Source organism: Brassica rapa, chromosome A02 (assembly GCF_000309985.2).
Source record: "Brassica rapa cultivar Chiifu-401-42 chromosome A02, CAAS_Brap_v3.01, whole genome shotgun sequence".
Classification (NCBI taxonomy): domain Eukaryota; kingdom Viridiplantae; phylum Streptophyta; class Magnoliopsida; order Brassicales; family Brassicaceae; genus Brassica; species Brassica rapa.
The window spans coordinates 26,223,142-26,245,242 of record NC_024796.2 but is presented as its reverse complement, the minus strand read 5'-3'; the positions used below and the strand labels follow the sequence as shown (position 1 = coordinate 26,245,242).

General features: G+C 38.1%; 5 protein-coding genes and 1 long non-coding RNA gene across 7 annotated transcripts; 3 read left to right on the top strand and 3 right to left on the bottom strand.

Moving 5' to 3' along the window:
• Window positions 1-2,156: 2,156 nt before the first annotated feature.
• LOC108870801 lies at window positions 2,157-2,798 on the bottom strand. Its single transcript, XM_018656489.1, has one exon. The coding sequence runs from the start codon at window positions 2,796-2,798 to the stop codon at window positions 2,157-2,159; it is 642 nt and encodes a 213-aa protein (XP_018512005.1).
• A 3,567-nt stretch (window positions 2,799-6,365) lies between these two features.
• On the top strand, window positions 6,366-9,378 carry LOC103854265 (F-box/kelch-repeat protein At3g27150-like). The gene is made up of 2 exons (XM_009131198.3): window positions 6,366-7,341; window positions 7,772-9,378. The coding sequence occupies exon 2, from the start codon at window positions 7,830-7,832 to the stop codon at window positions 9,063-9,065; it is 1,236 nt and encodes a 411-aa protein (XP_009129446.1). The 5' UTR covers window positions 6,366-7,341; window positions 7,772-7,829; the 3' UTR covers window positions 9,066-9,378.
• Window positions 9,379-9,617: 239 nt separating this feature from the next.
• Window positions 9,618-14,467, top strand: LOC103854266 (ATPase family AAA domain-containing protein FIGL1). The gene is made up of 14 exons (XM_009131201.3): window positions 9,618-10,506; window positions 10,722-10,860; window positions 11,031-11,315; window positions 11,608-11,846; window positions 12,124-12,251; window positions 12,345-12,463; window positions 12,546-12,638; window positions 12,742-12,843; window positions 13,003-13,105; window positions 13,173-13,256; window positions 13,345-13,440; window positions 13,599-13,726; window positions 13,871-13,983; window positions 14,237-14,467. Exons 1-13 carry the CDS (start codon window positions 10,178-10,180, stop codon window positions 13,970-13,972), a joined length of 1,947 nt encoding a protein of 648 aa, XP_009129449.1. The 5' UTR covers window positions 9,618-10,177; the 3' UTR covers window positions 13,973-13,983; window positions 14,237-14,467.
• A 52-nt stretch (window positions 14,468-14,519) lies between these two features.
• Window positions 14,520-15,617, bottom strand: LOC103854348 (RNA polymerase II C-terminal domain phosphatase-like 5). Its single transcript, XM_033285646.1, has one exon. It carries the CDS (start codon window positions 15,320-15,322, stop codon window positions 14,576-14,578), a length of 747 nt encoding a protein of 248 aa, XP_033141537.1. The 5' UTR covers window positions 15,323-15,617; the 3' UTR covers window positions 14,520-14,575.
• A 1,116-nt stretch (window positions 15,618-16,733) lies between these two features.
• On the top strand, window positions 16,734-20,006 carry LOC117131866. Its single transcript, XR_004455282.1, has 2 exons — window positions 16,734-18,131; window positions 18,219-20,006. It is a non-coding gene; the product is annotated as an uncharacterized LOC117131866 (long non-coding RNA).
• Window positions 19,785-21,780, bottom strand: LOC103854267 (B2 protein). 2 transcript variants are annotated; one of them, XM_009131202.3, is made up of 6 exons: window positions 21,523-21,780; window positions 20,880-21,338; window positions 20,712-20,812; window positions 20,550-20,633; window positions 20,348-20,458; window positions 19,785-20,245 (listed from the first exon to the last, which is right to left on the bottom strand). In XM_009131202.3, exons 2-6 carry the CDS (start codon window positions 21,325-21,327, stop codon window positions 20,201-20,203), a joined length of 789 nt encoding a protein of 262 aa, XP_009129450.1. In that variant the 5' UTR covers window positions 21,328-21,338; window positions 21,523-21,780; the 3' UTR covers window positions 19,785-20,200. The 2 variants fall into 2 exon arrangements, with proteins under 2 accessions (XP_009129450.1, XP_033140661.1); XM_033284770.1 differs by having other exon boundaries at window positions 20,880-21,374; window positions 21,523-21,764.
• Between the last annotated feature and the right edge of the window lie 321 nt (window positions 21,781-22,101).

Sequence of the window (22,101 nt, the reverse complement as noted above, 5' to 3'; positions counted from 1 at the left end):
TTCGCTGACACCGTGAAGGGACGAACTACCACCATCGAAAAAAATCATGACATCATCTGCAAACATCAGATGCGTAACCTTAAGTTCTGCAGTCCTCGGGTGGTAGTGAATGTATCCTGCTTCAAATCTGGACTGTAGTAGAGATGAAAAGATTTCCATGGATAGGACAAACAAGTAAGGAGACAGCGGGTCACCCTGTCTCAAGCCCCTTGAGCTACTGAAGTTTCCGCTAGTACTGCCATTTACTGCAACCGTGAATGAGGGCGTGCAGATGCACTCAGAGATCCAGTATATGAAATTTTGCGGGACGTCCAAAGCTCGCAGTGCCGCTATGATAAAATCCCATCTGACTGAATCAAAAGCTTTGCGAATATCGACCTTCAGCATAGCTTTAGGTTCACTTGTGCTCCGACTGTACCCTTGGACAAGGTCAGTAGCAAGTAGAACATTTTCACCCAATAGCCTACCAGGCATGAACGCTGACTGGGCTGGAGAGATGACCTGCATTAAAACCGGGAGAAGCCTTGAAGCAAGGAGCTTGGATATCACCTTGTAAATCGTGTTGAGGCATGATATTGGGCGAAAGTCAGTGGTTGATGAAGCATTGGTGATTTTTGGAATAAGAACAAGCGTCGTTGCATTCCATTGCTTAAGCATAGAACCAGAGATGAAAAATTCTTCAATTGCTTCACACACTTCCGGTCCCACTATGTCCCAACAACCGCAAAAGAACTCAGCAGAGTAGCCATCTGGGCCTGAGGTTTTATTTCGGGGAAGAGCGAAGAAAGTGTCCCTGATTTCTGTTCTTGAGAAAGGCTTTACCATCTCAGCTTTCCGGTCTTCACTGCATTTTAGGGGCAGAAGCAAGCTCATGTCAGCCTGAGTAAACATTTGTTGCTCTTCCGTGCCTCCCAGCAGAGTAGAGAAGTAGTCTACACAGTGCTCCATCACCCCTGCTTGCGTATCAAATCTCTCACCATTGGGCGCATCAAGATAGTGAATGTGATTTATGGCTTTGCGCATGCTCATCATCTGGTGAAAATAAGCGGTGTTTCTATCTCCACTAGCAAGGCATAGGACACGAGATCTCTGTAAGAAGAACTTTTCCTCTGCGCTTACTAGCACCATCCATTTCCTTTGAGCTTCAAGTTCCAGGGCTGCATTAGCCATAGTAGGGCTTGAGAGCATTTCCGACTGATGATGAACTAGGATCTGGTGAGCTTCCTTGACCCTCTGTTCAATGCCCGAGTAGTTTGATCTACTGAAGGCTCTGATTTCCTTTTTTAGCAGCTTCAGCTTCCTTGCTACCCTAAACATTGCAGACCCTACCACATTCATTGAGAACCAGTTGTAGCAGATCATTGAGTGGAAATCCTCGTTTTGTAGGAGAAAATTATAGAACTTGAAAGGGGCTTTCCTTGCAACTGAATCTAACTGGAGCACCACTCCACATGAGGCATGGTCAGAAAAGTCTCTGTCTCCGAACTTTGCATATGAAGAAGGAAAGGAAGAGGCCCACTGTAAGTTTACCAATATCCGATCAAGCTTCTTTGCCACCGGACTTAGCGGGTTCTTGTTCCACCAGGTGAAGAGGCTGCCACGATAATTCAGATCATCAAGACCAGCATGAAGCAGGCAATCTCTGAACTCCCGGGTTTTCCTATCCACATTCTCAGTTCTCAGATTTGAATGTTCCCTGGGATGTCTGGTCTGGTTGAAGTCACCCATGACCATCCAAGGAGTATCAGCTGTTGGGCAGAAGTCGGAAGTATCTCTTATCTCTTGCCAAAGGTCTTTCCTAAGATCAACCGTATTTGAAGCATAAACTACCGAGACGAGTATCCAGTTAGGGGCATCCGGTAGCAGGACTTCGCAAGTAATCAACTGAAGTGACTTCTTGATGATATTTACTTTCACGCTTGGGTGCCAAACCACCCAAATCTTTCCTAAATCCGAGAACTCATAATTATCCTCGTAAAGCCATCCTGGAAGAACCTGATTAATGAACTTCTGGGACTTATTCTGCTTCACATGGGTCTCTATGATCCCACCAAAAAGGTTTTTATTATTCCTTAACCAATATTTAAATCCGCGCCGATGGCTTGATATATTGAAGCCTCGGACATTCCAGCAAAAAAGGTTTGTACACATAAAAATTATGGAGAGTTGGAGCCCTTGCCCCGTTTGCTCTTCTTCTTCTTTTTCTTTTTCCTTGATTCGACTTTTGTGAAGGCTACTGCCTTCTCAGTGCGACTCCTCTCAAGGTCCGCTTCATCCGTATCCACATCAGAGGAGTCCGTGATTATCTCCACCGATTTAATGTCTGAGTCAGATGTAGCCCTCTTATCTTCCTCAGCTTTACTCGGGTTATCATTGCTGCCGCTGCACTGCTCTTTTTCGATCAGCTTCTCCTTTGTCAAGGTTGAGTCAGAGAATTTGATAATGGTAGCCGTATAAGAGTCAAGGGTTGCTACTGGAGGTGGTGGAACCCCTTCTCTACTTCTAGCTCTTGACCTTCTTGATTCTGATTTCTTTGGGTCCTTTTGTGTAGCCTTCGGGCAGCTCTCAGGCTGGTGAGTTCGAGAACTACAGATGGAGCATAGGATAGGAGCCGCCCTGCAGTGTTTAATGCTATGCCCAATCTCCTTACAATGTTGGCAAACAGGTGGCATCCAAGGGCTGGAAACTCTGATTCTTCTAACTTCTCCAGATTGGAATTGGGCATTGACCGCTTCAGGCAAAGGCTGACGAGGGTCTTCAGGCAAGGGCTGGGGTTTTGACCGCTTCGGTTTTTTCATTTGATAAAAATGATAAGAGTGTTTCAAAGAAAAGAGATGACAGAGAGAATTCCTTTTAGAACGTCAAAACCCCATTACATTTGGTGTCGAGACTAAACAAAGTTTAATAATCAGATTAATCTAAAAGCTAATTGATTAATACGTTTTAATTATTACGTCTTTCGTTTCTTACTAACAGGTGGTTTGGAGAAAAAACAACCATTTCATGAAATTGAATGATCTGTACTATTTTCTATGTGTTTTCTGTTCCTTTATAAATTAGAGCTAAATAAACGTAACAGCTGATAATTAAATATGCCTAATATGTATTTCTGTCGAAGTGAAAATTTTGGGGCTTTTTGTTATATACTTTAATGTCTATAATATGTACATAGCATTAAACTTCAAACTTTATGAAACGTAGAAAATACTAAACGAGTTTATTTTTGTTAGCCTAAACACACATGCATGTTTGCATGAACACTAAATAAACCAGTCAAAACCATTCGTTGTCTCTCCATGCCGGCACTATAAATTCTTTACTCCAAAATCGTTGTATTTTTGCCGATATTATACGCTACGACACCTAAATGAACTCTAAAACGTATAAGGATGTCGAGGACAGATATTAAAAAACGAGCCCCAAATTCATAGCACTCAAGTCATCGGTCATGCGTTAATTCGATATTAATCAGTCCAAATCGTCCAGCTTAGCATCTAACTCTTTTACAGAAATTGGTTGCCTCGTTTAAAATAGCGTTTCTTTTTTTTTTAACTTTTTTTGATTGAACATTAAATTTAATTCAAAGAAAAAGACATTGTTACATCAAGTGTGTCCTAATTTTGGTAAATCTGTTTCTCATATTCTTATTCTAGCCTCTTGATCAGAACTTCACTTGGTGATGGGAGCTCATTATGTCTTATTCGGTTCCTTTCTACTTTCAATCCAAATAGCATGTACTGTAGACTACAACATGTATCGAGAAATAGAGTTTTCCTCTGCTCCAATTCACATTCTCAATAATGAGCCTAATAAGACTTTCCCATTCCACTGTGAACTGACTTCGTATTACCCCTTTCATTAATGCTTCCCATACTTAGTTTTAAATAAGGCCACTTAAAAAATAAGTGATCAATGGTCTCTAAAGGGTCTTGGCACAGCACACATATGCATCAACATTTATATTTCAACTCCTCATACGGTCTCCCGTTGATAATCTTCCATGTATCACCATCCGAGTTACAAAGGAATACTTTGGGGTTGAATGCTTGAACCATACAGTATTAATATAACGTTAATTTGATTCTTATTATTGTTAATTAAGATTTACTAATTAACTCAATTTCTTGATGTAGCTGTTTCTCTAGTTTTCCTCTTAATAGACATGTTTCAACCTTAGATAATTCGTCAAAGTTCCGACTAATACCTTATCAAAATTAATTAGTGTTCACCATTCACCAACATCAAATGTTATAAGAATTAACACAATGTACTGCCGCACCTGCACCGAGTACGACTTGTGGCATTTTGGGTTGGGTGATGCCTTATATTTTAGCATTTAATTTCTCAAGTGGACTAACTTTCAGAATTAATTATATAATGATGGCGACTTCTTATTGTCATCATCCAAATTTTCATATTAAATTTTGCATGTGTAATGATTCAAAAATCATGTTTTATGTAAAATAGTACATAGGTCTCACGATAATCGTTGTCGATTTGGGATATTAGGACCACAATTCTATGTCGTCCAAATCTTTAAAAATACGCTGGCTTAGAAAAAAAAATGGTGAACTAAGAATTGCTGTTTTAACCACTTTAATCACCTAACTATTCAAAATTTAAATCGTATATTGCTTATGCTATTCTATCATATATATTTACGATCTATATTTTGGGTCGACGTTGCAGATTGTACCGATATATGTGGGTCTGACTAGACCAATGTGTAACCCAGTTTCAAATTGGACTAGAAAAACGAAACAATTTTTTTTTAGTCACTCCATTGATTGAGAATCCAAATTATTTTATTTTGGATAATAAGATATATATTTCTTCATTTTAGAAAAGGATCATATATATTTCCAAAACTAATAAATCATGTTGCAAAGCGTATCAAAATGGTATGTCATTTTATTACTTTTTTTGGTTGTTGCTTTTCAAGAAACCTTGTTTTAATATTTCTTTCTTCTTTGCTTTAAATTTTCGATCATGTATGAGAATCCAATCTTTTGTTCTTTGGGATATTCGGTCTATAATATATAACGAGTATGATCAACAAGATTTCATATACTGTTTTTTGTTTGCGTTAGCTACAATTTGTATAGTTTAAACCTTCAATCTCGGGTTGAATGAAGCTATTGGACCAAGTAGAAACATAGCAAAAGGTATAAGGAAGAAAGGTTAATGGTTTGTTTTTTCGATACCATGGTGTATAAAAAAGTAACACATAGGACGACGTGACACCTGGATTAATCTATTGATTAGGTAAAATATTTAATGTTAAGAATAAAGAACAACAAATATTAATGACTTATTCTTTGTACAAGACTACAAGTGACATATACTAAAAAAAAAGTGACACATACTAACATGTAAGCTTTTTTTTTTTTTTTCCGTCAATAGTTTTTTTTTTAATTTATAAAAACGGGCCCAGCCCAGAAACAAAATACAATAAAAGCCCAACAAAGCTACAGGGCAAAACTCGTTACACAATTGGGCCCAATCCAACGGCCCACCTTGAGAAACCCTAGAAACCAACACGGTTTCGAAGCGCGGCCGCCTCGCAGATCACTCTTTTCAACGCTTGGACACGTGTCAACATCCTCGGCGTCGAGGGTCACGTGTCGCGAGATCGACGCATCGCACCTGCAACTCATCCTCGCCGGAGATCCATCAGCCGGATCACCAGCCACGCCGGAACTCCAAAGTTCCGAACCTCTTCACCGTCAAGAGCTTTTAGGACTCAAATATCGGAGAGAATCGATCGCCGTGGCGAGATCTCATCCACCCCCGTTCACCGCAACCGCCCAAAACCTCGCATGCAACTTCACCCTTTCCGTCGGAGATCTTTCTCTCCTCCGACGCGACCAGAAACCACTCCAAACCAACGACTAAACACCGAAATAAACCCTAAAGGACTAGGGGACTGAAGCCGGCGACGTAAAGCTGTGACCGCCTTTACCCCCCGGGAGCTAGATCCGACGACGGCAGAACTAAGGGAGCTTCCCCACCGCGGAGACAAAAACCGGCGTCGACGGAGCTGTGAGAGCCTCCGCCTCCCGGAACTAAAACTCGCACTAATGACACCCCCCCCCCTCCTACCCGCAAGCCCCGCCGTAACTCCCGTACCAGAACCACACCGGTTGGTGACTGATCTGAGCTCCGACCGACGGACACTGAAAAAGAGAAGGAGGGACAGACCCAGATGATTTTATCGGAAGGAAAAGGGGCTCCGGCGACGGCACGGACGCTCACGCGCCGGCCGACCGCCGGATCCCCTTAGAAAAACTTTTCTCTCTCTAACTTCTCTCTCAACGTTCCTTTTGCTAAAACATTTATCAATTTTATCAACATGTAAGCTTTGCTTGAGCCCAAATGATAAACTGTCATGGGTAATACAGCCGTGATAGGTGAACATGGTAGTATTACTATTATTAGAAATCATTTAGCTAAATGTCCACGCTATATTTGTAAGAAGCTTAAATGGAAACTTTTCTAAATAATATATGCGTATATTGATTTCTAAATCATCAACGTAAATGACTGAAATTAATATAAATGATAAATGGAAATATGAGTATATATATATATATATATATATATATATATAACGCCAACGTACGTAAATACGTATAGATCACCACGAAGGCAACTAGGAAAGTATACTCCTAGTGTAGCATATTCCAAATGATATGCCGTCGAATTTAATATGTTCTCATGATATTAAACATATTGCCATTTTCTGTTTTAAAAAGATTTAATTTGAAGATCAACTTTATATATTTGTTTGTCTCATCTTCTTCTTGGATTATAAAATTAATTTCCCTTCCTTTTTTTCTACGCATATTCTCCCTCTCTCGCGCACAGTCAGACACACACACACCCACTTCACGATATATATATATTTTTTGAACAACCACACTTCACGGTATATAATATCACACACCTAGCTTTTTGCCTTCTTCGAGTTTTTTTTACCGGCGACTTCTTGAACATGGTTTTGTCGTTGCTCGCGCACTGAAGAGAAAAAAACAATATATCGCTGCCTTTACTGTTTTAATTTAAATAAAATATAAGTTTTTTCTTCCGCTGAGTTCTAAATTAAACTTGGATATCCCCTGCAACTGAGGGTTGATACCTTTCAAACTTGTGATTATTAAACATTATTTTTAAATTTCTGTATTTTATATTCAGTCCCTCGTCATCTCTTTTTGTGTTTTTTCGTTTATAGTTTTTTATTTACAGATGGTGAAGAAGAGGAAGAAGAAAAAGAAGAGAAGAGAAGAGAAGAGAAGAGAGGAGAGAGCTTTAAAATCCTATTTTTAGGGTTTGTCTTCCCATGTAAGTTTTCTTGATTTCTTCTCTTTGACGTTTGACCATATATTTCATCAGGTAGTACTATATACATATACACTCTTAGTATATGTTTATGTATGTTCTTCAGTATATTAACTAGCCAAAAACTCTTATATGTTTTCTCTTGTAGACAGTTGACCAACTTCAATCCCCAGTTCACTTTCTTGATAAAATCAATTCTGTTTAATCTCTTGTTGGAACTCAAATTAGCTAAAACTAAATCAAACCTTATTTTTCAAACTTCCAGGGGAAGTGATGTTGTTCATAAATCATAACCTGTAGATCTGATTAGTCCAAGATTGAATAGTTTTTTTTGGGTATATATATATATATATATGGTTGTCTATAAGTTCTCTAGGTAAATAACTGGATTGATTCTCAGTGTTTGATTCAGTTATTGGTTGGAACTTTACAGAGAGGAAATGTCAACAAAGGCTTAGAAGCAGAGGGAGAGACTTTAATTTTACCAAGAAATGATGACGTTAGGAGATGTTCACACCGGTAGGTTTGGAGCAAACTCAAGCAGTTCTAGGCCAAGGAAGGTTCAAATTCATGGCTACAAGATACCGGATCTGAACCTAGATCCTTGTTTGGATTGTGATGAAGAAGAAACAAGAGAAGTAGTAGTTGGTAAACATCAGGATGCAGATTATGTACAAAACGTTCCTCAGCTTGCTTACGAGCTAGAGGTCGAGATACTCTCACGCGTCCCGCGTTTCGAGTATTGGAAACTAAACCTTCTAAACAAACGTTTCTCGCGTTTGCTAAAAAGCGGTGAGATATTCAAGGTGCGGCGAGACCGCGGCGTGGTGGAACCATCTGTCTTTATGCTGTCAAACGGCGACACGAGGTGGACCATGTTCGATAAGGACTTTGAGAAGTTTCAGAAAGTTCCGGAGCTTCCTTCTGACATGTGCTTCTTCCGTGGAGACAAAGAATCGCTTTGCGCCGGAACGCATTTGATCGTCACTGGGAAAGAGGAGAAGAGCATTGCCTTGTGGAGGTACGAGGTTGAGACGAGCAAGTGGTTCAAGGGTCCTGCGATGATCACGCCAAGGATCTTGTTCGCCTCAGCTACTTGTGGGACCGTTGTGTTTGTAGCTGGAGGGTTGGACGCGTCTTTAGAAGTCGTGAGCAAAGCAGAGAAGTACGATTCTGAGACTAAAACGTGGACGCGTCTCAACGCAATGCACAAGCGGAGGAAGTTCTGTTCTGGCTGTTACTTGCGAGGCAAGTTTTACGTCATCGGTGGGAGGGATGAGAGAGATCAAAACCTAACTTGCGGAGAACGTTACGATGAGGGAACGGATACTTGGGAGCTAATACCGGACATTCTTAAAGACATGTCTTTCTCTTCTGTTCAATCTCCACCGCTCATCGCGGTAGTGAATGGAGATCTTTACTCTCTGGAAACATCTGCGAACGAGCTTCGCGTTTATGACACAAACGCAAACGTTTGGAAGAGGCTTGGAGATGTGCCTGTGAGGGCCAAGTCTAATGGAGGATGGGGCGTTGCGTTTAAGTCGCTCGGGGACAAGTTGCTTGTGATTGGAGCATCGTCGGGACCGTCTAGGACCGAGACGATGTCGGTTTACACGTGTAGTCCGTCCGCTGATCCTAAGGAGAAGCTGGTTTGGGAGGAGTCTAAACGCTGCTGTGGTGTTCGGCTCAGCCATTTTATCCTAAATTGTTGTGTGATGATTGCTTAAGGGTCTTCTCTAGAGAAATTAGGGTCACTTTCGGTTATGTGTGTGTGTGTTGAATAAGATAAGTTGTGGCGTCCCTAAACGCTGAAACTTTAATCGCTTTTGCGGATTGTCTTTCTTGTTCGGCGTTTTGCGTCTTGTGCGTTTTAGTAAACGCCGGTTTTTCTTCGCTTTGTGATATAAACTTCAGCATTTGTATGTTTCAACTTTCAAGTAGGCAATGACATTTGTAACTGAACCCGAGATCCGAACCAATCTAAAAAAAAAAAACTGAAATCATATATTTCCGAGCTATAAAAAGTCCAAAATGAATTTTGCAGGATAGATCAGATATATCTTCAAATCCGAATAGAAATTTAAAAAGTCTATAAAAGTGAAAATCTTTTTTAAAAAAGTCGAAAATTTTGACTCAAATATCTAAAATAATATCTAAAATGAGTATTCTAAAATATGTACTTTCTTTACTCAATTTTGTGTTTACTTTAATCCAAACAAAGTAAATCTTTTTACCCAAAAAAAGTATATCTTAACCCATGTATTACAAATCCAAACCTGATTACGTTTTGATCAATAATGAATTTCAAAGTTATAAAATCTAAGCTTAAAAAGGGTTATAAAATCTATTCGAACCCAGCGTGAACAGATATAAAATCTGAATGAAGTTATGAGGTTGAATCCAAAAAAAAAACTAATCAGAATCCTAACTAGCCCATAGTCATACCTAGTTAAAGTGATTATGTGAAAAATATATAATATATAATCATTTATTGGGGGTTATGAGGTTGAATACCTGTTTTTATTCCAAGATTGTTGATCATTTAGTCAGAAGAAGTGATAATATGAAGGAGAAAAAACAAACGTTTGTGTGTAAAATAACAAGCTGGTTGAATCAGAATAATCCTACCTGACAATGGGTTATATCTTGATATTGTTTTTCGCTTACGTTGATATTGATGAGCAGGCCTCATATTTATGGGCCCATTCTTATGTTTGAAGGAAACTACTGGCCGTTTCCTATATACGCTCCTACACTGCAGGTCGTTTAGGCTCCAACCAAGTAAAGGCGTAGGAGTTTTAACTTTTAAGCCATTTTGGAGACGATAGAGGGGACAACAATGGCGGGAAAGCGTGCGTCGCCGTTTTCGTCTCCGTTGCTGAAGCCGCCACCGCCGCTAACGACTCCGAAAGTGGAAGAAGAGACGGAGTTCTGGAGGAAGGAAGTAGACGAGAACCTGAAGCGCCTCCAGTCGCTGCTCTTCGGCGCCGACCAGTTCCTGGAGAAATCCGATTTCTCCTCCGCTCAGATCCTCGGGCTCCGTCTTCTAGGTTTCCTCGATTCTCGCTCTGTCACCGAAGCCGATCGTGCTTTCATCGCTCCTATTAGACGAGAAGTTGCCTCTAAGGTGGATTCAGCCTTGGAAGGCCTCGTTTCAGATTCGGATCGGTAGTTAGAGCTTTTCCCCCTTTTAGCATATGTTTAAATTCGAAATATATTGGTTGAATTTTGCTTGGCGAGAGTAGTTGATTCGTATGAGTAATCTAAGAGGTCAAATTGAAGCTGAAATGTATAAATGAATGCTATTCCAAGCTCAGTTTTGCTACACTTAGAGTTCTTCTGAGTACCTTACCTTTAAAAGGTTTGTTTCTTGGTTGATATAGGCAAGCATTTGAACTTGCAAAGACAGCTCCAGGTCCTATTTTTGGCAGTAAAGGCGAGTTTGATGTCGAGAAGATCAAGCAGTCGAAGCACTTTCATTTTCATCTCAGTCAGTCTAACCGAAAGGGTGTTAAAGAGATGGTAATGCTATTGTTATTAGTGATGAATTTGGTGATGCAGCTATGTTTCCTGTCCTTGCTTCCTTTTTACACTATGCTTTGTATATGCAATGCTACGATCTGTAAGTGAGGTTACTTACTAAGTACTGTTTATGCATGGAACTGAGATGAATCTATGTGTACTTGTTTCAGGAAGAGCGACCGGATGCGCGTAAGTTTATTCCCAAAGCATCTAAGCCAATGATGCAAGCCAGACTGACTTCATTGTATGGAAATAGCATGGTTAAACCAGCTTATCAGCGCAGACCTTCCGTGAGCAATCAAGAAAGTACCTCTGAGGAATGTGTCATTGTCGAGAGAAGCCACGGAGTTGGTTTTGGAACAAAGCGAGCTCATGCAGAAATCAGCAACCCAACAAATCATGGGGAAAAGGAAGATGGTGCTGCTAATGGCTTTGTATCCGCCAAAACAAAACTGGTAAAGCAATCTACCATTTGAACCTTTAGCTCTATGATCAGATACTTTAAATAAATTCCAGAATCTGTTTTCTGTGAATCAACATCTCAGCTTTGGCGAGCTTAACCTTTCAAACTGTGCTTTGTTACCTTTTGCATATTTTGAATAAACGTTTCTCTCGGTTTATAAGTATGGTTGTCCCATACTGATTTTGTGAGCCACCATCTCAACTTTGCAAAGCATAATCTTTTGAACTGTACTTCATTACCATTTGCATATGTTGATTACTATCTCGGTATCTCCCTTGCTTTAGGAAATGGATGCTAGACAGAAACGAGGGTCAACCGGGGCACCAAATTCATCTCTTTCGCCTCAGGGTGAAAACAATGCGTCAGCTAGGGGATACGGTGCAAGACCGGGTGGCTATTTAAGACGTGGATACCGTGGTAATTTTGTTCCTCCAGTTAAATCTAGCGGGAATAGTGTTGGAAATACGACGTCTCGTATTGGTGGAAAGACCGATGATACGCTCGATGACTCAACCAGAACATGGTAAATGATTGTTAATTACTATATTAAAAAAACCTTGTTTTTGTTCTTTATTTCACATTGATAGTGATTCAACAGTATTACATGCCTAACAATAGGACTAGAAGATAAATCACATATGTTAAAACTATTCATGGTTTCTTGTTCTGGTTAAAATCACCTGTGTTGTAGTGTTTAGTTGCATATACACACTTATCAATTCAAATTTTGTGTATAAGCAATTTCTGTCACCATTTTTGTAATATGCTTGTAAGTCTGAAAAGAACGTGCCCTGTTCTAGTTTGGAGATGCTCTGTGGTCCTGATGGTGAGCTTCCCGAGAAGTTGAGAAACTTGGAACCTCGTCTTATAGAGCATGTCAGCAACGAGATTATGGACCGAGACCCCAATGTCCGCTGGGATGATATTGGTACAAGAAAATTATTAAAACATGTTTCGATGTAGTGCATATTATTATCCCACTTGCATCTGGAGTTTTTCATCATGAGTTATTGCTGTGCAGCTGGTCTGGAGCATGCTAAAAAGTGTGTTACTGAGATGGTCATTTGGCCATTGTTACGTCCTGACATATTTAAAGGTTGTCGTTCGCCTGGGAAAGGACTTCTTCTCTTTGGTCCACCAGTAGGTACCCCTTATCCTTGTAGACATTGAAGATGCTAAGTTGTTGTATATGTTTCTTACTTCTGTATCAACTTCATTCCAGGGAACTGGTAAAACTATGATCGGAAAAGCTATAGCTGGAGAAGCAAAAGCAACTTTCTTCTATATATCAGCCAGTTCGTTGACAAGCAAGTGGGTTAGTTCCACATCTTTGCTTGCGTTTCACAAGGACATTCGTAAAATGTAGGTCAGTGATCTTTTCCACAGCAGATTTAACATTCAAACGTGTGTACATACAGATTGGCGAAGGTGAAAAGCTAGTGAGGGCCCTTTTTGGAGTTGCAAGTTGCCGCCAGCCTGCAGTGATATTTGTAGATGAAATAGATTCTCTACTATCTCAGGTTTGTTCCGATCTCTTAAAACTTTATCAACGTATATAAAATGGCCTTAAAAAACAAAGGCGGTGTTTATTATTAGACAATTTGTGGCATGTTTTCGCATTTTTGGATTCCCTAATGTAATATTTTGCTGAAAGAAACGACTTTCACCCTTTGCCACAGCGCAAGTCAGATGGTGAACATGAATCGAGTAGAAGACTCAAGACACAATTTCTGATTGAAATGGAAGGTTTCGATAGCGGCAGTGAGCAAATTCTCCTAATAGGTAAGAATTGTAACATGCATGTTTCAATTTTGTGGGGTTTGTGAGAGTACTTATATTGTTTGGTCAGGAGCAACAAATAGACCCCAAGAGCTCGATGAAGCAGCAAGAAGACGGCTTACCAAGAGACTCTACATTCCTCTTCCCTCATCTGGTGAAGAATGATAAACACACTTTTCATGTCAGTCTCTGGTTTTATTCGAAAAAATTGTCTTTACATGGTTTTGTTTCTGTTATTGAAGAAGCAAGAGCATGGATTATACAGAATCTCCTACAGAAAGATGGGTTGTTTACATTGTCCGAAGATGATATGAACATCATTTGCAAGCTAACTGAAGGTAAACTTATCATAACAACTCAGAAACACTGTAGAATTGTATGCAATTTGTGAAGTTGTGATCTTAAAAGACCCAAGACCACACAACTCAATAAACCCAAATGCATATTTTCAGCATAACCAAGCTATTACCTTCTTTTGGGAATGTTTTCACTGCAGGGTACTCGGGTTCAGACATGAAGAACCTAGTGAAAGATGCAACTATGGGTCCATTGAGGGAAGCTCTCAAACGAGGAATAGAAATAACAAACCTGACGAAAGATGACATGCGGCTTGTGACTCTTCAGGTAAGCACAAAATGAAGATCTTGGTATATGATCATTTTTTTGGGTTTAAATTTAAATGGATGTTATGTTAATTCCGTGAATACACATGTAGCTGAAAGAAACTTTTGTTCTGTCTCTCTTTTCATCAATTTGGTCATGATGCAGGACTTTAAAGACGCATTGCAAGAAGTAAGGCCTTCGGTTTCTCAGAACGAGCTTGGAATCTACGACAACTGGAACAATCAGTTTGGGAGTTTAAGCCTCTAAGACTAAGACTGGTGAGTTATGCAGTCTTGTCACATATTATCATTCATCCTTTTGTTTTCTGCAATATACATTTACGTTATCTATCACAATTATAAGAACCACCGTACATTACAAGAGTTGCCCCTTTAAAGAGAAAACCTTGAACGACCCACAGAAGCTAAAACTAGAACTCATATAGAAGTGTTCTTTAAATTTTCAAACATTTATATGTAACATGTTTGCTTTTTTGGTTCCTTATCTGAATATTCAATTTGCCCGTTTCAGGAGACTCATGTACTCAAACAAGAGAGAAAGTGTTCAATTTGCCCGTTTTATGTTAGTCAAACAAGAGAGAAAGTGTTCAAAGATGATGAGCGGCCTGACCAATCGAGAAGATGCTTGAGGACTAAGAAGTGATGTCTCTGAATTAATGGCTTGTAACTAACACAATGCTTGTTTTGTTTTGTTTGTCATCTGATTTTGATTGAAAGTTTTGCATTAATTGTTATTGTGTGTATTTGAGAAATTGCAAACAAAAATAGCAGTTTTCCGAAAAAAAGGAAGGTGAAAAGTGAAAGTCAAAATCAACAAACAGTGGTGTGTGTGTGTGTGCAAGGAGGAGGATCAGTCACGTATCAAAAGCCTCAAGTCGTAAGAATCCTCTTCTTGTTGGAATCTTGTGTGAGCTTTCTGAAGGATTTTGAGAACCTTAGACAATGATCCATTGCTTCGACTCTCGTCGCTCTTCTTCTCTGCGTGAGAGTAAAATTCTTCTTCCGAATCATTATTCGTCATCTGGTATCTGAAATAAATGTACTGTTTGACCTGCACCAAGTTTGGTTTGTGTTGAGGCCAAGCACTAGCATTATCATCAACAATAACCACTCTTCGTTGATCAGCAGAGATACGATCAAGGGTCTTGTTATGAGGGGATTTCTCTCTGGTTATGACTCTATTTCCAAAATATCTTTTACCAGGATCAATCTCACTCAATATATACCGCGCGTAGCCGTACGTGCCCATCGTGTAAACGTGCATGCGGAAAAGCTTGTTGGCTTCTTTCAGAAACTCGCGGAGGAAAGGTCGTAACTTTATCAGATGCCTGGGAGTTCCTCCGTTAAACGAACTCAGTAGATCAACCCTTGAATCAAGTTCTTGCATTATATATTTTTCTTTATCAGAAAGCTCTGAAACAGGGACATAGTGGAGAAGCGTCTGATCCAAGTCAAGCACTAGGTGTAGTTTCATCTTCTTCTTCTTCTCCATCTTCTTCTTCTTCTTCTTTTCTTCCTTGTTGAGACTCGAGAGTTTGTTTCTTCCTTTGGTTTTTTCCAATAAACTAAAGAATAGTTGCTTTATAAACGACCCCATAGCTTCTGTTGGCGTTGTGAGGAGAAGACGAAACACAACTACGGTAAGTGTCTGAATCAACCACAACCGAAAGACTTTGAAATAGAAAAACAATAAACCTAGTTTTTTTTATGGGAAGCCACAACGAGCGAATGAATGAATAATTGGTGATAGTGATTAATGCTCCTCCTTTGTATTTATAATGGAGCCTTGGAGTTGGGTAAGGAAAAAAAAATGGAAAATTTCAAAGTGATTTTCCTTTTCTCTAATCACTACGTACGTGCGTGTTAAGTTTTAACGCCTAATTTAAGACGTGGATACCGTGGTAATTTTGTTCCTCCAGTTAAATCTAGCGGGAATAGTGTTGGAAATACGACGTCTCGTATTGGTGGAAAGACCGATGATACGCTCGATGACTCAACCAGAACATGGTAAATGATTGTTAATTACTATATTAAAAAACATTGTTTTGTTCTTTATTTCACATTGATAGTGATTCAACAGTATTACATGCCTAACAATAGGACTAGAAGATAAATCACATATGTTAAAACTATTCCTGGTCTCTTGTTCATGCTAAAATTCAACTGAGGTGTAGTGTTTAGTTGCATATACACACCTATCAATTCAAATTTTGTGTATAAGCAATTTCTATCACCAATTTTTGTAATATGCTTGCAAGTCTGAAAAGAACTTGCCCTGTTCTAGTTTGGAGATGCTCTGCGGTCCTGATGGTGAGCTTCCCGAGAAGTTGAGAAACTTGGAACCTCGTCTTATATAGAGCATGTCAGCAACGAAATTATATCCATTCTTATTATTTGTTTACAATCATTTTGTTCGTCCATTGAATTAGGTGAATTGTGATTCCTATTTATGGTATATATACTAAAAGGTTTAACAAAATTGTTTTGGTTATCAATATATTTTTTAAGTGTATTTATTTAATTGTTGGTTATATTCAGAGTTAAGCATGCTTGATATATAGTAATGAAACAGTGGACATGGAGAAATTATTTACGATATTGATATAGTGCAACTGAAGTTAAAGCACACAAAAAAATTCGTGTAATTGCAAGACTCAAAAAAAGAAAAAATCTTTGGGGTAATTGCAAGATCAATAAACAAAGAAAATTCCCTAGGATAACAGTAAAAATGTTTTGAACACAAAATTAGATCATAAGGAGGAAAATGACTAAAATGTTTTATTAAAGAGGTAAATATATATATATACCCATAGAGTTAACTAATTCAAATTTTAGGGTTTAGAGTTAAGGGGTGAGGATTTGAGATTGAGGTTTAAAATTTTATAAAATAAAAAAATAGTTAACTCTATTACAAAAATAGTTAAAAAAATAGTTAATTTTATAAAATTAAAAATTTAAAAATAAATTTTAGAAATAGTTTCAAAAAGTATTTTTTGAATTACAAAAAGAAAATTTGAAAAAATAAAATAAAATAAAAATTCGAAAAAAAAATTTATAAAAAAGTTCGAATTTGACATATGATCTAAAACTATTAAAAAAATAAAAAACAAAAAAGAACTTTTTTTATATAGGATATTAGTGTTATTTTACCTATTAAATAAAACATTTTGGTCATTTCTCTCTTTTTGGTCTATTTTGTGACCAAAACTTGAAAATGGTCTATTAAGGAGAATTGTCCACAAACAAAATTTACAAACATTTGAAAAATTAACAAAACACCTATCACATGAAATAGACCCATCACAAATCGAATTCATAATTTTTGTGCCATTAACAAGAACCGGTTGTTTAATCCCGGTCCTAGCAAATGTTGAGACTCAAACCTTAAGCCTCTATTGTTTGGGTATTAGAATTAATGGTCTAAGCATAACATCGATTTTTCTCAAATACCAACTTTCCGTATTGAAAATACCATAACAAAAATGTTTCATAATATAATAAAAAGACTATAATCAACTTTTTAATAAAACATTAGACCAACAATAAAACGAGCCATGAGTTTAAGGAATTCATTAAAAGTTTCTACAAAGTAAAAATGTCACACCAGCAAACCTTTATAAGCAAACAAAAACAAAACTAAATCCAAGAGTAACCAAATCATCATATAAGCTTTAGAGTTTTTCTCATAAACTAGGCAAAAAAAGGGCTGAAAGATACTAGAATAAAAGAATAGCCAAGCTTTTTCACTAATCATCAAAGACGATCTTCTTCCCTGCAACGACAATATATACAAAAGCAAAAGTTTATGAGAAGAGATTCTACAAGTCACAAAAAGATGCAACTATGAAGAACCTAGTGAAAGATGCAACTATGTGTCCATTGAGGGAAGCTCTCAAACGAGGCATAGAAATATCAAACCTTACGAAAGATGACATGAGGATTGTGACTCTTCAGGTAAACACAAAATGAAGATCTTGGTATATGATAATTTTTTGGGTTTAAATTTAAATGGATGTTATGTTAATTCCGTGAATACACATGTAGCTTAAAGAAACTTTTGTTCTGTCTCTCTTTTCATCAATTTGGTCATGATGCAGGACTTTAAGGACACATTGCAAGAAGTAAGGCCTTCGGTTTCGCAGAACGAGCTTGGAATCTACGACAACTGGAACAATCAGTTTGGTAGTTTAAGCCTCTAAGACTAAGACTGGTGAGATACAATCTTGTCACATATTATCATTCATCCTTTTGTTTTCTGGAATATACATTTACGTTATCTATCACAATTATAAGAACCACCGTACATTACAAGAGTTGCCCCTTTAAAGAGAAAACCTTAAACGACCCACAGAAGCTAAAACTAGAAGTCATATAGGAGTGTTCTTTAAATTTTCAAACATTTATATGTAACATGTTTGCTTTTTTGTTCCTTATCTGAATATTTTACAACCTTAAACATTCTGCACCATGCTTATTCGATTTACCCGTTTCAGGAGACTCCTGTATTCAAAAATCCTGGTCAATTCACCGATCTCACGTGCACGAAGAACCGCTAATGGATGGGATAATTGACTCGTCTGAGCATTTCTGTAGACAGGGGAAGTATCTAAACAAACAAAGTTGCAAACACTCAAAATTTTCACCGCCACCACTTATATAAATCTCTGCAGGACCAGAACCTGAGAGTAACATCCGCTTACGGAACCAATCAAGCGTCCTAGACTACGCCAATTTTATAGTTCCTTATGACAATACATGGAGATTGGTAAGTTAGTATTTGCTGTTCTTTTTTCTTTATGCATAATGTAAAATGTTTTATTCTTTTGCATGATAATAAATTGTATCCCTAATTAATGATGAAGAGTAAAACGATTTCTGAAAAAGAAGAAAAGTTGAAAAAAAGAAGAAGAAAAAGAAAAAAATGACCTAGTATTCTGTTTTTATCATCCCAAATTAAATTGTCTCTCCACCTATCATAAACCAAGTTAACGTATAAATAACACCATTACGGTTTAAGAGAATTAGTTTAAAATCGATAGTTTGTGCATGTAATTAAAAAAATAGAGTTTTTTATGTAGTTTTTGGCATGATTTAAAAGTGTGTGTTAAATAACCAGGAACAACTAATTCATAAGAGAATAAGTCATTTTCCATTATTCATGTAGTTTTTGGTATGTCTTAAAAGTCTATATATGAAAAAGCCGGAAACAACTAGTTTATTGGGAAATAAGCTATTTTCGCAGTTTTTAACTCTCAAAAAAATTCAAGAAGATTTGAAGAAGATTTGACATATGAACAAGCTTGTTCTAGAAAAGCATCAATATTTAATTTAGCTGATAAACGATTGCTGGACATCGACCAGCTAATTTCATTAGAACGGATACAACAAAACTTCATTCCCTGAGCTTTCGTTGTCTTCTCTATGATGCATAGAGCTGGGTTCACGGGTCAACCTGTCTCGCCCATCCCGCCAATCCGCAGATTGATTCATCTTTTTCACTCAAAACATCGACCCGCATGATCCGAAAAAAAGATTTACATACCCGCATCCGCCCTACCCAAGTTTGCAGGTAACCCGCAGGACCCGCGGATAATATAAATTTTAATAAAATAATTATTCTAATTGTATTTTAATTATATAATACTTATTTTTCTAATAAAATAATTAAACTATATATTATTTTCTGAATTTATAGTATTTTATATATCTTTTACGAAAATATATATTATTTTTTTTATTTTTTTGTGGGTTAGCGGATATCCACGATTCAAAATCGATCGACCTGTACCCACCCTGCGTAGAATCGACTCAACCCGCACCCACATGTTGAATTTTTCGAAATGACCGACCCACACCCGTCCCGCAGCGGTCAAATGGAGCGGAACCCGCGGATAAAAACTAAAATTTCCAGCTTTAATGATGTGGCGGTTTCTATTTGTAGCCAAACACTTAACCATAGATAGAAATCATATATTACCAAATTTATTATCTTTGCTGTTGTATAATTTAGCTTTTCATATTTCAAACTCCTTTCAGTGAAAACATGTGTTTAGATGAAATGGACTCGGAAGTTTAAAAGTTATAACTTCCCATTTAGGTTCTCCCTTACACAAGCAAACACAAACAGAAGCTCATACCATTGGTTTGGCTCTGTGTTTACTCTCTCACTTTCTCTCTATATATATTCTTCTACAGAAACCTTTTGTTATAACTCAAAAGAGCTATCAAATCTCTCACAACACAACACACAGACAAACAAACTCACACATTAGACGCAACAAGAACAAGAGTAGTCCCTTATTCGGCAGAGTCTCTTCACCCTTTTGCTTGCCTTAAAGACTGCACACACTCCTCCCTTTCGACTCTTAACTAAATCCCACAAGCTTACGCTCTTACGGTAATATATATATATATAGATTTCAGACAAAACACCAATATGCTCCTTCCCAACGTGGTATTGCAAGGTTGATCGGCCTTATGGAGAACCAGCTTGTTCGCAGAGATCTAGCAGGTCCAATGTCTGCAACAAACATCACATATAGTGAATGCATAATCAGTTCAAAGATCAGTCTCCATCTACATGCAAAGGTTTTCTATTTAAATGAAAACTCTAGATACTTACCTCAGGAACAGAGAGCTCAAGGCGGAATTTAGGACCATCGTAGTGGTGAAGAACAGGCCTGAAGGAATCCTCTTCCAAGGCTTTGCAGATTTTCCTCACTCTGATCCTTACCTGTTACCATTTGATACAAAAGTCGAATTGGTACAAAGCATCAAAAAAGGAAAGAGTAACGGATGCAACAACTGTGATAGTAAAGTTTCACCTGAGCCGGAAACCTTGATTCTCCTTTGCACTTTTTGTCTTCCCAAGCCATGGCATCAATATTAGTACCTCCAAAAGTTGTTGCCTGAAGCAGGATAATCAAACTTGAGTTAATTGGTAGCTTTAGAGAGAGACATTGTTATAATATATCAGAAGAACAAACCTCAAAGATACCGTGGAGCTGGTGAGTGGTGTAATTGTAAAGAAACAGAGGCAACCCAGGTGTTATTGCCCTCACAGAGTCCCTGTATCTTGGAGGTAAACCTGACAAACGAACACACAACATTTCAAATCAAAAAGTGCAAAGAAACATGCAGAGTTTGGAAATTACCAAACAGGTGACGTTTCAAATCCTCCTCCATGGTATCGTTGTTGCAAACAAAGATGTACCCTCCAAGAACTTCATTCCTCGGAAGCGTCTCCGAAGCAGGCAGAGTCTTAAACCTCTTGTCAACAGCATTATCATTGCTGTTGTTGCTCAGCTCTTTGTTAGCAACAACATTACCATTGTACTTGTTAACTTTCATGTTGTAAACATTGCTCTGCATCGAAGCCTTGCCGTATTTACCACCCAAGTTCAGCATGTTGTTGTTGTCCTGGAAACTAAACTTGTCGGAGTAACCACCAGCTTTGGAGAGATCGAGGTTGTTGAACCGTTCACCTTTCATCCGAGTCTGCTCAGCGAGCTTGGTTGCAACAGTGGACCATTTGTGATCCTCTGATGCTCTTGACTGAGTCTGACCTCGTAGCTCATCACCCAGTTGCCAGAAGCTCTCCATAGCTAAAAAATCTAGCAGAAGCAATACAAAGGAAGAGACTTTGTTACCTAATTGCACACAATTAACAACAAAAATTAAAAAGGAAGAACCTTTGGTAATATCCCTAAACCCTAATTATCCAATCAACAAGCAATATTGCCTCAAGCTTCGGAAACAAGCAACGAAACTAAGTTTAGAGAGGGAGAGAAGACAGACCCTTTAGCTCTTCGTCTTCTCGGAATCCGCCGGACGTGACGATGAGACACTGGAGAAGGAAGCGCGTCAGAGAAATTGGTACTGAGTCTCTCTCTCTCTCTCTCCTGAGTGGTGGATCTGTAGATTTATTCAGACTTAGTTCTTCCCCAAATAGCCCTTTCTCCTCTCCACTAATTACGATTTTATGCCACTGCCGTATTAACCACGCGTCGTCGCTTGAGTAGCTCTCAAGTTTGAATTTTATTTGGATCCATGTTTCTGTGGAAGCTGCCGACTCCTTGTCCACCGTTCGATTCAGTTGTAACGTTATTAAATTTACATACCGAATTATAATTTATTTATTTATATGTTTTCCTAGTTCAAGAAAAAAAATTATGTATGTGTTTTATTTTCTATACAGAAATATATTATTGCTAAAAATCATGGATCACATGTGAGAATCATTATTACTACTAGGTGTTTGCGGACGCTACGCGCCGGTTTTGCTAATATTGATATGGTTTCACTGTAGTCTTATAATGTAGAATATTTGACATAGTTGTTAAGTAAGCATGTAGTTTGACTTCTTCCACAGATCTT